Source organism: Nerophis lumbriciformis, linkage group LG25 (genome assembly GCF_033978685.3).
Source record: "Nerophis lumbriciformis linkage group LG25, RoL_Nlum_v2.1, whole genome shotgun sequence".
Taxonomy (NCBI): domain Eukaryota; kingdom Metazoa; phylum Chordata; class Actinopteri; order Syngnathiformes; family Syngnathidae; genus Nerophis; species Nerophis lumbriciformis.
Window position 1 is genome coordinate 7184704 of NC_084572.2, and position 16078 is coordinate 7200781.

Below are 16078 nucleotides of genomic sequence, written 5' to 3' on the forward strand. Positions count from 1 at the left end.
GGAGGAGGAGGAGGATGATGAGTGGGGTTGAGTTGCATTTGGGGTTGTGTTTGCTGCAGTATTATTGTTTTGATGGTTTTTTTAGAGTACTTGGTACCATCATTTTATTTTTCCTGTATGCTGTTTTATTTCAAACTTGGAGTACTGTAGCCTTTATGTTATTTAAGTGACAGTAGTTATTTATTTTTAGTGTTGTTATTCTATTTGACAATTGTTGCACTACTGCCATGTTGAGGCCTTGTTGATCTCGTGTCTTTTGATAGCCTACCTCCTGTTGATCTCTTGTTTTTTTGTTTGTATGTTTACAATAGCTTTTACATTTAAAGTTTTTTGTAGGAAAAACAAATACTGGACAGTAACCATTGTAACCAAATAATGGCCTGGTGCAGGCTGGTGCAAAAATAAATAAAGGCCTTGTGCAAATAACCGCCTGCTTCTTTTAAACACCTGTCTCCAAATCGATTTTGTGAAATAAACGCCTGGTCTAATATTTGGTAATATACGGTATATAGAATAGAAAGTACTTTATTGATCCCTGGGGGAAATTCAGCACCACAGTTCGCTCACAATAGACAATAAACACTTAAGTATTTTTTACATGTGAATAGTATAAATACAGTCTATTATACAGCATTATCCACATGTGAATAATATCAATACAGTCTTATTATACAGCATTATTCAGGCATTATTTACATGTGAATAATATAATTACAATCTATTATAAAGCATTATTAACATGTGAATAATATAAATACAGTCTATTATACAGCATTATTCACATGTGAATAACATAAATACAGTCTATTATACAGCATTATTAACATGTGAATAATATAAATACAGTCTATTATACAGCATTATTCACATGTGAATAATATAAATACAGTCTATTATACAACATTATTTACATGTGAACAATATAAACACAGTCTATTATACAACATTATTCACATGTGAATAACATAAATACAGTCTATTATACAGCATTATTCACATGTGAATAACATAAATACAGTCTATTATACAGCATTATTCACATATGAATAACATAAATACAGTCTATTATACAGCATTATTCACATGTGAATAACATAAATACAGTCTATTATACAGCATTATTCACATGTGAATAATATAAATACAGTCTATTATACAGCATTATTCACATGTGAATAAAATAAATACAGCATTATTCACATGTGAATAATATAAATACAGTCTATTATACAGCATTATTCACATGTGAATAATATAAATACAGTCTATTATACAGAATTATTCACATGTGAATGATATAAATACAGTCTATTATACAGCATTATTCACATGTGAATAACATAAATACAGTCTATTATACAGCATTATTCACATGTGAATAACATAAATACAGTATATTATACAGCATTATTCACATGTGAATAACATAAATACAGTCTATTATACAACATTATTCACATGTGAATAACATAAATACAGTCTATTATACAGCATTATTCACATGTGAATAATATAAATACAGTCTATTATACAGCATTATTCACATGTAAATAATATAAATACAGTCTATTATACAGCATTATTCACATGTGAATAATATAAATACAATCTATTGTACAGCATTATTCACATGTGAATAATATAAATACAGTCTATTATACAGCATTATTCACATGTGAATTATATAAATACAGTCTATTATACAACATTATTCACATGTGAATAACATAAATACAGTCTATTATACAGCATTATTCACATGTGAATAATATAAATACAATCTATTGTACAACATTATTCACATGTGAATAATATAAATACAGTCTATTATACAGCATTATTCACATGTGAATTATATAAATACAGTCTATTATACAACATTATTCACATGTGAATAACATAAATACAGTCTATTATACAGCATTATTCACATGTGAATAATATAAATACAGTCTATTATACAGCATTATTCACATGTGAATAATATAAATACAGTCTATTATACAGCATTATTCACATGTGAACAATATAAACACAGTCTATTATACAGCATTATTCACATGTGAATAATATAAATACAGTCTATTATACAGCATTATTCACATGTGAATAATATAAATACAATCTATTGTACAACATTATTCACATGTGAATAATATAAATACAGTCTATTATACAGCATTATTCACATGTGAATTATATAAATACAGTCTATTATACAACATTATTCACATGTGAATGATATAAATACAGTCTATTATACAGCATTATTCACATGTGAATAATATAAATACAGTCTATTATACAGCATTATTCACATGTGAATAATATAAATACAGTCTATTATACAGCATTATTCACATGTGAATAACATAAATACAGTCTATTATACAGCATTATTCACATGTGAATAACATAAATACAGTCTATTATACAGCATTATTCACATGTGAATAACATAAATACAGTCTATTATACAGCATTATTCACATGTGAATAATATAAATACAGTCTATTATACAGCATTATTCACATGTGAATAACATAAATACAGTCTATCATACAGCATTATTCACACGTGAATAATATAAATACATTATACATTTACAGTACATGTACAGTCAAAAGGAACATATGCATTATACAGTCTGATGACTGCCGGTATGAAGGACTTTACACACATATACGTACGTATACCGTATATACGTATGTGTGTAAAGCCATCGGCTCACACAAGTTCTGTAAATAATCCAAACTTGGAGCACAGCATCATAGTTTTCAGTTTTTTGGTTGTTAGAGGTAGAGAGCGTTTTAAAGTAAATTTCTAATTATTTTTTAAAGGCACACTTACATTCATGAATATCAAACTTAGCCAGTAGTATAATGAGTTTGCAAAGGTAGAACTCATTTTAAATGTTTTCTCATACTGTGTAAAATCCAAATAGCACATCTTTAAAACAGAGCAGACATTTTTTCATGAATATTGTCCAGGATGAAAGAACAGATAGTCTCTCCAAAACCGATGGTAAAGAGTCATGTTACATAAGGTGCAGGTAACATCAATGTCCTGCTTGTGTCTAACCATCACAGTCTTTACGGGGTAATAACCATGAATGATTGATTGGGAAAGACATCTCTTTGACTTTGTTGGTAAGTAAATAGCTGTAAGGAAGAGAGCAGGTTTTGACCCAGCAGATGTCATTCACAACACAATTACATAGGAGACAGACACATTTTGGAATAAGCTGCGGATTCTTCTGATTAAAACAAAGTTTCGGTGTTGATGATGTTTCTCGTGTGTCGAAAGCTCCTGTACCTTGGTCGGGACTACCCTGAAGGATCGGCCTTTTTCCGACAGCGCCTTAAGTCGGCCTTCATGAAGAACAAAGACGTGGCGGACCCGGAACAGATCAGAAAACTTGTGGGGCGTGGGGAGTTCGTCATCAAGGAGCTGGAGGCTCTCTACTTCCTCAAGAAATACCGAGCCATGAAGAAGAGGTATTATGAACCGGAAGAGTAATTACGCAACAATCATGGCTTTGAATGTGATCAAAATGAACATTTTACTGTCACACATAGTTTGAATTATTATTTTAGCGCCAACGAAACAGCCGTCCAGCCATAACATCCACACAGATGTATTGTCATATTTGTACAAGAGAATTTGTGTGGGATAAATGTATGTGAATGCAAATGTGCAAGTACGGTCTCTATAGTACTGTTTCTCAAACTGTTTTCACCGAGTGAAAAAACTCCATGATGACCACAGTATCAGAATCAGAATCAGGAATTCTTTAACAATCCCCGAGGGGAAATGAAGGTTTTCAGCACAATCCCATTCAAGAGCAGACAAACATTACAGGGAGACAGAACAGGATCAAACATTACAGGGAGACAGAAAAGGATGGTTGACGGGTCTGCCAACTTCCGGCGCCCCTTACAAAAAAAGTGAGAAATAGGTAAACACTGGGGGCGGTGAGAAAAAAAAGCCTAGGCCCCTGGAGAGGGGATCCAGACTGAGGCCAAGGGGGGGAAAAAACTAATAGCCATTGCACACATAAGCATGTGTGTAAGAGGGAAACATCAGAGGACATTAAAGACATTAAAAGAGCAGAGCTGATGCAACCAGACATTTCTACACACAGCTACAAAAGTAAAACAACAACAACAAAGTACAAAAATAACATATGCACTGTGGTGGTCTCTGCGGTGTTCCACACCATCGTCTGCTGGGTGGGGTGGAGCATGGCCAGAGGCAGGAGCAGACCCAACAAAGCAACCAAGAGAGCCGACTCCACCCTCGGCCGCCCACCAACTCTCGGCCAGGGTCCAGTCCGCATGGATGAGCGAGGATACGTCCAAGGAGACCGAGGTGTCCGATACCTTCTCATTCAGCCAAGACACTGTGAAGCTTGTCCAGCTCCGCAGTCCTGTCTCTTCATCCACATCTCCTCCAGTCTCTCCAAACTCTGCAGTCCTGTCTCTTCATCCACATCTCCTCCAGTCTCTCCAAACTCTGCAGTCGTGTCTCTTCATTCGCATCTCCTCCAGTCTCTCCAAACTCTGCAGGCCTGTCCCTTCATCCACATCTCCTTCAGTCTCTCCAAACTCTGCAGTCCTGTCTCTTCATCCACATCCCCTCCAGTCTCTCCAAACTCTGCAGTCCTGTCTCTTCATCCACATCTCCTCCAGTCTCTCCAAACTCTGCAGTCGTGTCTCTTCATTCGCATCTCCTCCAGTCTCTCCAAACTCTGCAGGCCTGTCCCTTCATCCACATCCCCTCCAGTCTCCCCAAACTCTGCAGCCCTGTCTCTTCATCCACATCCCCTCCAGTCTCTCCGAACTCTGCAGTCCTGTGTCTTCATCCACATCCCCTCCAGTCTCTCCAAACTCTGCAGTCCTGTCTCTTCATCCACATCCCCTCCAGTATCTCCAAACTCTGCAGTCCTGTCTCTTTATCCACATCCCCTCCAGTCTCTCCAAACTCTGCAGTCCTGTCTCTTCATCCACATCCCCTCCAGTCTCTCCAAACTCTGCAGCCCTGTCTCTTCATCCACATCCCCTCCGGTCTCTCCAAACTCTGCAGGCCTGTCCCTTCATCCACATCTCCTCCAGTCTCTCCAAACTCTGCAGTCCTGTCTCTTCATCCACATCCCCTCCAGTCTCTCCAAACTCTGCAGTCCTGTCTCTTCATCCACATCCCCTCCAGTCTCTCCAAACTCTGCAGGCCTGTCCCTTCATCCACATCCCCTCCAGTCTCTCCAAACTCTGCAGGCCTGTCCCTTCATCCACATCCCCTCCAGTCTCTCCAAACTCTCCAGTCCTGTCTCTTCATCCACATCCTCTCCAGTCTCTCCAAACTCTGCAGTACTGTCTCTTCATCCACATCCTCTCCAGTCTCTCCAAACTCTGCAGTCGTGTCTCTTTATCCACATCCCCTCCAGTCTCTCCAAACTCTGCAGTCCTGTCTCTTCATCCACATCCCCTCCAGTCTCTCCAAACTCTGCAGCCCTGTCTCTTCATCCACATCCCCTCCGGTCTCTCCAAACTCTGCAGGCCTGTCCCTTCATCCACATCTCCTCCAGTCTCTCCAAACTCTGCAGGCCTGTCCCTTCATCCACATCCCCTCCAGTCTCTCCAAACTCTGCAGTCCTGTCTCTTCATCCACATCCCCTCCAGTCTCTCCAAGCTCTGCAGTCCTGTCTCTTCATCCACATCTCCTCCAGTCTCTCCAAACTCTGCAGTCCTGTCTCTTCATCCACATCCCCTCCAGTCTCTCCAAACTCTGCAGACCTTTCTCTTCATCCACATCCCCTCCAGTCTCTCCAAACTCTGCAGTCCTGTCTCTTCATCCACATCCCCCCCAGTCTCTCCAAACTCTGCAGCCCTGTCTCTTCATCCACATCTCCTCCAGTCTTCCCAAACTCTGGTGTGGCAGAGACCCAGCAGCTGGTCTCCATGGTCAAAAGGCAGGTCCAGAAGTTCACAAAAAAAGCACTGCAGAAGTGCCACCCCTTGTCACACGGTCCCAAAAGGGTCCCCAACCAAAAGACAAAAAAACCCCACATGAAAACAAGAGTAGCATAGTAGACCTAAGTATTGATTTAAAAAAACAAGGCATAGGTTTTAATTCTTCTGAATGAATCTGAATTCTTATTCATAACATTTTCTAATCGATTGAAAAAATCAAACAATTTTTTTCCAAATCTGTCCTGTCCAGGCACTCAGACAAATCATATTGTTGATGTAGATCAGGGGTGTCAAACATAAGCCCGCATAAGAACAGGTTTTATCCGGCCTGCGGGATGAGTTTGCTAAGTATAAAAAATAGGCCGGAATTTTTGAATGAAAGAAACTGCTGTTTCAATAGCAATCCTTTGTATCTTTGTAGACGATGCTACAAATGTTAGTGGGAAATGAGCAAACTACATAAATAACATCCTGTAATTTGATTTTTATTTTATTTTTTTATCTTGATAGATTGAAAATGAACACCAACGAGTTGACCGATGAACATTATCACATAACTTATTCAGAACGTATAAATAAGGACAAATAAAGGTAGAATACGATTACCCACAACATGTAAGTGTGAAAAAACAACAACATTATGATTTGTGCGTTTTCAGAATGTGCTTGTTCTATTTTTAAACAAAACAGTCTGAAGTTGTCTTTATTTTCAAGTTATCGTGCCGTGATTTTACCAGTCTGGCCATACTTGCCAACCTTGAGACCTCCGATTTCGGGAGGTGGGGGATGGGGGACGTGGTCAGGGTGGGGCGGGGGCGTGGTTGTGGGCGTGGCTAAGAGGGGAGGAGTATATTTACAGCTAGAATTAACCAAGTCAAGTATTTCATATATATATATATATATATATATATATATATATATATATATATATATATATATATATAAAATAAATACTTGACTTTCTGTGAATTCTAGCTATATATATATATATTTATTTTATTATATATATATATATATATATATATATATATATATATATATATATAAATAAAATAAATACTTGAATTTCAGTGTTCATTTATTTACACATATACACACACATAACACTCATCTACTCATTGTTGAATTAAGGGTTGAATTGTCCATCCTTGATCTATTCTCTGTCACTATTTTTCTAACCATGCTGAACACCCTTTCGCAGGTACCCAGAAAGGTTTCGAGTACCACCAAAAAAACGGAATCTCTGAAGACAGTATAAAAATCTGTGTTAAAGGTGTACAAATACCGTTTGCATAATAAGCATGTTATTGTTTACAAATGAGGGTTAAGAGTTCAGTACTAAAAATAAAAAAAAAATAAAAAAATGTGGCTTAAGTACAGTTTTTTAATTGAGCTGCTGCATTTTTTGGTTGGGTTGTTTATTTATTTTGAGTAACTTCTACATTTCTAAAAGGGGAGGGATGTAATAGAGTGATCTATGTTTGTCTGTTGCCATCTCCTGGTGAATGTTGGCTATAGCGTACTGGGGTTACTTTTTGGTTGGCCAACAATTTACGTGGTGTTGCGCACCTGACGTCAAGTGTGTGAGTCTGTTCTGTAGTCTACAGTAAAGAGACGTACTTCATCAACTCGCCTGGTTATTGCCTCCAACTCAATATATTACAACAACATTGCTGTTTACGGCAGACGAACTGCTTTACGGTAGAATAAAACATGACTGCTGTTGTTGTGTGTTGTTACCGCGCTGGGAGGACGTTAATGAAACTGCCTAACAATAAACCCACATAAGAAACCAAGAACTCGCCCTCAATCATTCTACAGTTATAACGTGTTTGGGGCAGGCACGCTGTTTATATTGTGGGAAAGCGGACGTGAAAACAGGCTGTTGACACGTCACTCAGGTCCGCATGGAGCTGCAGGGGGTGTGGCTTCCAGCTCCGCCTGAATTTCGGGAGATTTTCGGGAGAAAATTTGTCCCGGGAGGTTTTCGGGAGAGGCGCTGAATTTCGGGAGTCTCCCGGAAAATCCGGGAGGGTTGGCAAGTATGAGTCTGGCCCACTTGGGAGTAGATTTTTCTCTATGTGGCCTCCCATTTAAAATGAGTTTGACACCTCTGATGTAGATGATCTATATCTGCTGTACACATTTACTTTACAAAAGAAAAGTTGGATACTTTTCTGTTGCCTTATTTGAATTTGACTTTATTAAATGTTTTGGGTGGAATTTTATTCAACAAAACCAGTTTTCTTTGAAGTAATGTAGACATTTATCACAGCTGTTTGTCTATTTTATGGAGAAATAGAATTAATCATAGAACTGGCACCCAATGTTATTAAAAAAGTATTGATTGTGAATCAAGTCGAATGGTGTCATGACTTGGTCTTGGGTGTTTGCTTTTCCGGGATGCAACGGAAAGTTGGCTCGGGCGAGACGGGAATTTAAGTACATTTTTATTTAAAGACTATAACTACAAAAAAAAGGAAGTAAACAAAAGGCGCGCACAATGGCGGAGAACAAACTATGAAACCACAAAGACTATAAACATGGAACAAAAACTCACTTGGCTTGGACAAAAATAGTAGCATGAAGGATGGACATGGAAAGAAGTGTCAGGAATGGACAGAGCCTAAATGTTGTCATGTCTGTATTATCATGTTTTGTTTTAAGTCATGTTTTGTTTAGTTTCTGTCTTTTCACTCCCTTGTCTGGTCACCATAGTAACCATTAGTTTTCACCTGTCACGTCACGCACCTGTTTCACGTTTTGAGTCACGCAACTGCTTTCACTAATCATGTCCATAGTATTTAAGTTCATTCATTTTCTGTTGTTCGTCCTGACGACCTCAACACATTTATGCTCTGTTCATGCCTGATACTTCTTTTCATGTCAATTCCTCAAGCCAAGTAAGTTTTTGTTCCATATTTATAGTCTTTTTGGTTTCATAGTTTGTTCTCCGCCATTGTGCGTGTTTTTTGTTTGTACTTTTTGCTATCGTCTTTTGGCTCGAGCTCCAGCTCGTGGTGTCCAAGACGAGACTTAAAACCAGGGGAGACAGGGCCTTCTCTGTGGTCGGCCCTAAGCTCTGGAACACTCAGCCCCTCCATGTTCGAACTGCTCCCACAGTGGAGTGTTTTAAGTCTCGTCTTAAGACCCACTTTTATTCTCTGGCTTTTAACACTACGTGAGTTGTGTGGTCCTCTGTTGTCCTATGTGTTTTTAAAATTTTGCTTTTTGCTTTCTATTTACTGTTTTAATTGGTTTTACCCTTTGAAATTGTTTTTAATCATATTTATTTTATATTGTTTTTAATTGTGTTTAATATTGTTGTGCAGCACTTTGGAAACATTTTGTTGTTTAAATGTGCTATATAAATAAAGTGGATTGGTTTTATAGTTTATTCTCCGCCACTGTGCGCGCTTTCATTTATTCCTTTTTTTGATAATAATAAATCATGTACCTTCATTCCCGTCTCGCACGAGCCAACTTTCCGTTGCATCCTGGAAAAGCAAACTCCCAAGATCAAGTCCTGACAAATGTGAGGATGTCACCAGAAAGACAAACTGAAAAACACTGAACTTAAATACTACAGACATGATTAATGAAAACAGGTGCGTGACTCAAAACGTGAAACAGGTGTGTGACGTGACAGGTGAAAACTAATGGGTTGCTATGGTGACAATCAAGAGTGCACAATGAGTCCAAACGTGGAACAGGTGAAACTAATGGGGTAATCATGGAAACAAGACAAGGGAGTGAAAAGACAGAAACTAAAGAGTCCTATAGCTAAACAAAACATGACTTAAAACAAAACATGATTACACAGACATGACAGAATGGTGTGGTGGCCAAAGATTCACAGCCCGATTAATAAGAATAATTCATATTTTTGGCCACTGTAACATTACACGGTTTGAACAGTAACACTGTGTTTGAATATAGTAACACGGTGGTAACACATTGGTCCAATAATCCAGCAATTGCAAGTTTACAATATAAAACAATATGTTACTTTGAATGAACACGTTATTAAACCCAATGTGACATTGGTTAATAGCACTTTAAAAGGATGGATGGTAGCACTTTAAAGGATGGATGGTAGCACTTTAAAGGATGGATGGTAGCACGCAACTTTTACGATGCAGACATCTTGCATCGCGTCAAGTCCAGATCAACGTGGCAGAATGCAGGGTTAATGTTGCCATGGTCCTTCTCGTTGTCTTGCTGAAGATTACAGCTTCCTGCGACACGCTTAAAGGGGACAATCAGATATTGAGATTAATGCAAGGTGGGCTTTGGCGATATGTGGAAAGATGATCAGTCCTGGTCAAAAGTGTACGTACACATGTAAAGAACATCATGTCATGGCTGTCTGGACTTTACAATCAACTCTTATTCTTTTGTGATGTAGTGATTGGAGCACATACTTGTTGCTCACAAAAAACATTCATGAAGTTTGCTACTTTTATGGATTTATTATGGCTCTACCAGTGACGTACGGTCACTAGAGGCAGGTGAGGCCGGGCCTCACCTGCCATCATGGAAAGAAAAAAATGTAAAAATAAAAAAAATTAATTCAATTGTTATATGTATCCAGTGATTATACTATAAAGTTATTTTCCATTTAACTTCACCAGTTTTAGATTATTTTTATTCAAAATCGCTGAATTTTCACATTTGCCGTTCAAATACTGAGAAGAGACGGTGCGGTGATCAGCAGCCAGTTGAGGCACGTCACTCAGTGCCTCAACATGGATTGCGCAATCACTGGGCTAACTGCTGGCCTGCTGTGCAGTGAGACCGTATTGCTATATGAATTATATTATACCATACCTGCCAACTACTCCGGTTTTCCCGTAATTAGTATGGTTTTCATCAACCTATTCCGGGTTACGGTTGCAGTGATAAAAAATACGGTTTTTCATTAATTAAAAAAAAAAATTTTTTTTAAATGCGCGAGACTATTTATAGCACCGCTGCCAAGCACGAGGCACCTGTTGCCATTGTTTCCAAACGAGCGAACGATCATGGAATCAGACGGAGAAAAATCGCAAACGAGTCTTAAACCGAAAAGAAAACTGCAGTCATTCCGTGAAGAATATTCAAAAGCCTATCCGGGAATAATTATCCGTTCCAAAAAGGGTGAAAACTACGCGAATTGCACCTTGTGCAGACAAGATTTTTCGATCGGACACGGAGGAATTAGCGATGTAAAAGACCACGTTGGGACAAAAAAACACAAGTCTAATGCCGTTGCTAGCGATACAAGTGGAAAACTTTCAACGTTTTTCGGATTTTAGCCACAAAAAGGTAATGACACCAATGTTATCTATTGGAATTGTTTAGTACTGTTATACTGTTAAAAGTGTTTATACTATTTATGCTTTCAAGTCCAAGTTGAAGAAATCTTGTTAAATGTTGACAGCATAACTACCAAATTACAGAAGTATGTCCTTAATATTTTTGCAGTGCTATTTCTGTTGAAAAGTTAAAATGATTACATTCGAGATGTGATGTGCCACTTTTCAAGTGTCTGATGGCTTAAATTAATTTTCATTAATTTTTCATATTTTGAATTCTTTTGAAAGGCTTACAAAAAAACTACATTTGAATTGTAATTCCATGCTATTGACAGGACTATTAATTTTAATGAAGTTAGCTTACCATGTTTACAGTATGATAATTGTGATAGAAATGTGAATTTTAGGCACAGAATATTTTTTACAATTGAACAAGGCAGTAGATTATACAAGCTTGGACAGAAAGTTAATAATGACACTATTTTTTTTTTTTATGGAATTGTTTAGTACTGTTTTACCATTTGTTTACTGTAAAAAGTGTTTATACTGTTTATACTTTCAATTAACAAATTGAAGTCTTGTGAAAGGTTGACAGGATAACTGGCATTAACTGTCAAAATAATTTCAAACTATTGAAGTTAGCTTACAGAATAAACATGTCAATCAACCCATATGATTTTTGCTGTAATATTTTTGTTTTGAAAAGTCACTGTGACTGATAGAAAAGTGATGGTTTTAGCAACATTTTAACCTGTCTGAATGCTAACAATCATTTTGCGTCGGGGGGCGAAGCCTGAACCCCCCACCAGGACTTTGTCCTGGACCTACCGGGGCCTGCGGCCCCTGGACCCTGGCTACTAGGTTTTTCTGATTTCAAAAGTTGGCAGGTATGTTATACATTTCCATAGTTTAATTAGCTGAGGTATATAATGTACAGTGTATTTTGTCAACAACTGTATGTGTGTAACGTATTTCTTGTGCTAGCGATCATAAAACTGCTGCGAAGACGCACTGGCTGAGGCTCGCGTAATCCCGCCTCCTGGCACCTTCGCCGCAGACTGCACCCCCCGACGGGAGCGCCACACCAACCAAAGCCCACACCCAAACCCTCCACGTGCAAGACCGAATCCACCCAAAAAAAGTCACTTAACAAGAAGCCAAAAAGTGCAAAAACAACAATGCTCGCGCCGGAGGAGCCGTGAACGGCTGCAGGGACACAACATTAGGTACACCTGCAGACTGCAGCACGGATTTCATATTTCATTCATTCACAACTCCTCCAACACCAACACCACTGTTACCGCACTTATAAGTAAAGGTAAGACCATAATAACGTTTTTTTTATTAAATGTGCTTTTTTGTGTGCTACAGTTTGTATGTGTAAAGTTAAAGTTAAGTTAAAGTAGCAATGATTGTCACGCACACACTAGGTGTGGTGAAATTTGTCCTCTGCATTCGACCCATCCCCTTGATCACCCCCTGGGAGGTGAGGGGAGCAGTGGGCAGCAGCGGCACCGCGCCCGGGAATCATTTTTGGTGATTTAACCCCCAATTCCAAGCCTTGATGCTGAGTGCCAAGCAGGGAAGAATGCTGGTATGAGCTTTTAAACATAACCCATTAACTGCTGCCAATCAAATGGTGAATAAGATACTCTTTAGGGTTCATATGTTTGTAAATCTGACTGTGATGAAGTCAGTGCCTCACCAGCCATCAACCTCACCGCACGTCACTGGGGTCTACTGAAAATGTGAGGGTCAAAAGTATACATACAGCAATGTTAATATTTGCTTACATGTCCCTTGGCAAGTTTACCTGCAATAAGGCGCTTTTGGTAGCCATCCACAAGCTTCTGCTTGACCACTTGACCACTAAATTGCTGCAGTTCAGCTAAATGTGTTGACATGGACTTGTTTCTTCAGCATTGTCCACACCTTTAAGTCGGGACTTTGGGAAGGCCATTCTAAAACCTTCATTCTAGCCTGATTTAGCCATTCCTTTACCACTTTTGAGGTGTGTTTGGGGTCATTGTCCTGTTGGAACACCCAACTGCGCCCAAGACCCAACCTCCGGGCTGATGATTTTAGCTTGTCCTGAACAATTTGGAGCTAATCCTCCTTTTTCATTGTCCCATTTAAAGCAGCAGTTCCATTGGCAGCAAAACAGGCCCAGAGCATAATACTACCACCACCATGCTTGACGGTAGGAATGGTGTTCCTGGGATTAAAGGTCTCACCTTTTCTCCTCCAAACATCCATCCATCCATCCATTTTCTACCGCTTATTCCCTTCGGGGTCGCTGGAGCCTATCTCAGCTACAATCGGGCGGAAGGCGGGGTACACCCTGGACAAGTCGCCACCTCATCACAGATAGACAACATTCACACTCACATTCACACACTTTGGACCATTTAGTGTTGCCAATCAACCTATCCCCAGGTGCATGTCTTTGGAGGTGGGAGGGGCCTATCCCCAGGTGCATGTCTTTGGAGGTGGGAGGGGCCTATCCCCAGGTGCATGTCTTTGGAGGTGGGAGGAAGCCGGAGTACCTGAAGGGAACCCACGCAGTCACGGGGAGAACATGCAAACTCCACACAGAAAGATCCTGAGGCCGGGATTGAACTCACGACTACTCAGGACCTTCGTATTGTGAGGCAGATGGACTAACCCAGGGGTCGGCAACCTGCGGCTCTTTGATCACTCTGATGCGGCTCAGCATCTTACTTGCTGAACCCCCCAATTTTCCCGTGAGACTTCCGGATTTCAGTGCCTCTCGCAGAAAACTCCCGGGATTAATATTCACCGATTTCCACCCTTACAGCTATAATAAGGGCGTGCCATGATGGTACAGCATTTAGCGCCCTCTACAACCTGTGTTAACAGCGTGCCATTACAACACTAGTTATACAATATACATCTTCTGCTTGCACACGTACGTGACAGCAAGGCATACTTGGTCAACAGCCACACAGGTTACACTGACGGTGGTCATATAAAACAACTTTAACACTCTTACTAATAATGCGCCACACTTTGAACCAAAACCAAACAAGAATGACAAACACATTTCGGGAGAACATCTGCACCTTAACACAACATAAACACAACAGAACAAACACCCAGAATCCCATGCAGCCCTGACTCTTCCGGGCTACATTATACACCCCTGCTACCACCAACCCCCCCCCCCCCCCCCCCCCCCCCTCTCTGTGCGTCGGTTGAGGTGGGCGGGGTTTGGTAGCGGCGGTGTATAATGTATCCCGGAAGAGTTAGGGCTGCATGGGATTCTGGGTATTTGTCCTGTTGTGTTTATGTTGTGTTACGGTGCAGATGTTCTCCCGAAATTTGTTTGTCATTCTTGTTTGGTGTGGGTTCACAGTGTGGCGCATTATTAGTAAGAGTGTTAAAGTTTTTTGTTTTTTTTTATACCGCCACCGTCAGTGTAACCTGTGTGGTTGTTGACCAATTATGCCTTGCTGTCACCTACGTGGGCAAGCGGTAGCTCCATACAACGTGTGGCTGATTAGGCACACTGGTTGTAATGGGCGCTATACGCTGTACTATCACGGCACGCATGACGCTGACAAGCGCCATTCATTTAAAACCCGCGTGCCGCACCAGCTTTCAGATTCCATATAAAGGTGTGGGCAGCGTGTCTATGAACCCTGGATTATACATAGCACGAAGCAAAATAAAAACTCTGCATGCAGTGTTATTTCATTTAAAACTTAAACATTTTTTTACGGCTCCCGTTGTTTTCTATAATTTGTGAAACTGGTCAAAATGGCTCTTTGACTGGTAAAGGTTGCCGACCCCCCTCTTCCACCGTGCTGCCCTCCTCCAAACATATTGCTGGGTATTGTGGCCAAACAGCTCCATTTTTGTTTCATCTGACATCACATGGACAAAGATAAGACCATCTGGACTGAAAGAAGGAAGCCCTTCCTCCAGAAGCCACACCTTAAGGCTCGTCTAAAGTTTTCTGCTGATCACATGGACAAAGATAAGACCTTCTGGAGGAAAGTTCTGTGGTCAGATATAAACATAAAAGAAGCAAACTTTATGAATGTTTTTGTGAGCAACAAGTATGTGCTCCAATCACTACATCACAAACAAATAAGAGTTGATTGTAAAGTCCAGACAGCCATGACATGATGTTCTTTACAAGTGTATGTACACTTTTGACCAGGACTGTACATACCTTCAATATGGAGAAGAGACAAGTGTCTCTTTTCATGAAGATCAGCCTTGATTCCACTTTGTGCTTCCAACCTCCTGGAGTCAAAAAGCATATAACGTTTGTTCTTTTGTTTTGCACGTATACAATGCTGGCGTAGCAGTACCTGTGCAAAGGCTGACTAGAAGGCCCACCAGGATGGTGGTCAAGGTTCCAATGGGGCTGAAGTAAAGGTAAGACACGGAGTACCAGCTATCTGCCAGCAGGTTCCTTCTAGAAGGGGAACAAAATACAAACTAGCGTTAACTTGTCACCATACCAATATTTTGGTACCAGTACCAAAATGTATTCCGATACTTTTCTAAATAAAGGGCACCACAAACATTTTCTTTATTGTAACAAAACATTTTAGAGTACATGAAACATATGTTTATTATTGTCATTTAGTCCTTAAATAAAATGTTGAACATACTAGACAACTTGTCTTTTAGTAGTAAGTAAACAAACCAAGACTCCTAATTATGCAGTAACATATTGTGTCATTTATACACCTATTATTTTGTACACTTTATAAAGGACAAACTGTAAAAAAATTATCATTACCGTATTTTCCGCACTATAAGGCGCACCTAAAAAC

At 39.6% G+C, this 16078-nt stretch overlaps 2 protein-coding genes across 6 annotated transcripts in view; one reads left to right on the plus strand and one right to left on the minus strand.

Moving 5' to 3' along the window:
• The window catches only part of lyrm5a (LYR motif containing 5a), a 54948-nt gene that overhangs the window by 9709 nt on the left and 29161 nt on the right, over window positions 1-16078 (plus strand). The window contains exons 3-4 of one of the 5 annotated variants that reach the window (XM_072916050.1): window positions 3308-3498; window positions 15602-15674. In XM_072916050.1, coding sequence (XP_072772151.1) covers window positions 3308-3498; window positions 15602-15626 — 216 coding nt within the window. In that variant the 3' untranslated portion in view covers window positions 15627-15674. Of the gene's footprint in view, window positions 1-3307; window positions 3702-7171; window positions 7233-15601; window positions 15675-16078 lie in introns of those variants that run through there. The other 4 variants (XM_072916051.1, XM_072916049.1, XM_072916048.1 and 1 more) reach the window with 4 other exon arrangements.
• slc5a8 (solute carrier family 5 member 8) overlaps window positions 9697-16078 on the minus strand; it is a 37731-nt gene continuing 31349 nt past the window's right edge. The window contains exons 15-17 of the mRNA XM_072916047.1: window positions 15608-15711; window positions 15466-15539; window positions 9697-10218 (exon numbers count right to left, since the gene is read on the minus strand). Of these exons, the coding sequence (XP_072772148.1) occupies window positions 10102-10218; window positions 15466-15539; window positions 15608-15711 (295 nt within the window). The 3' untranslated portion in view covers window positions 9697-10101. The remainder of the gene's footprint in view (window positions 10219-15465; window positions 15540-15607; window positions 15712-16078) is intronic.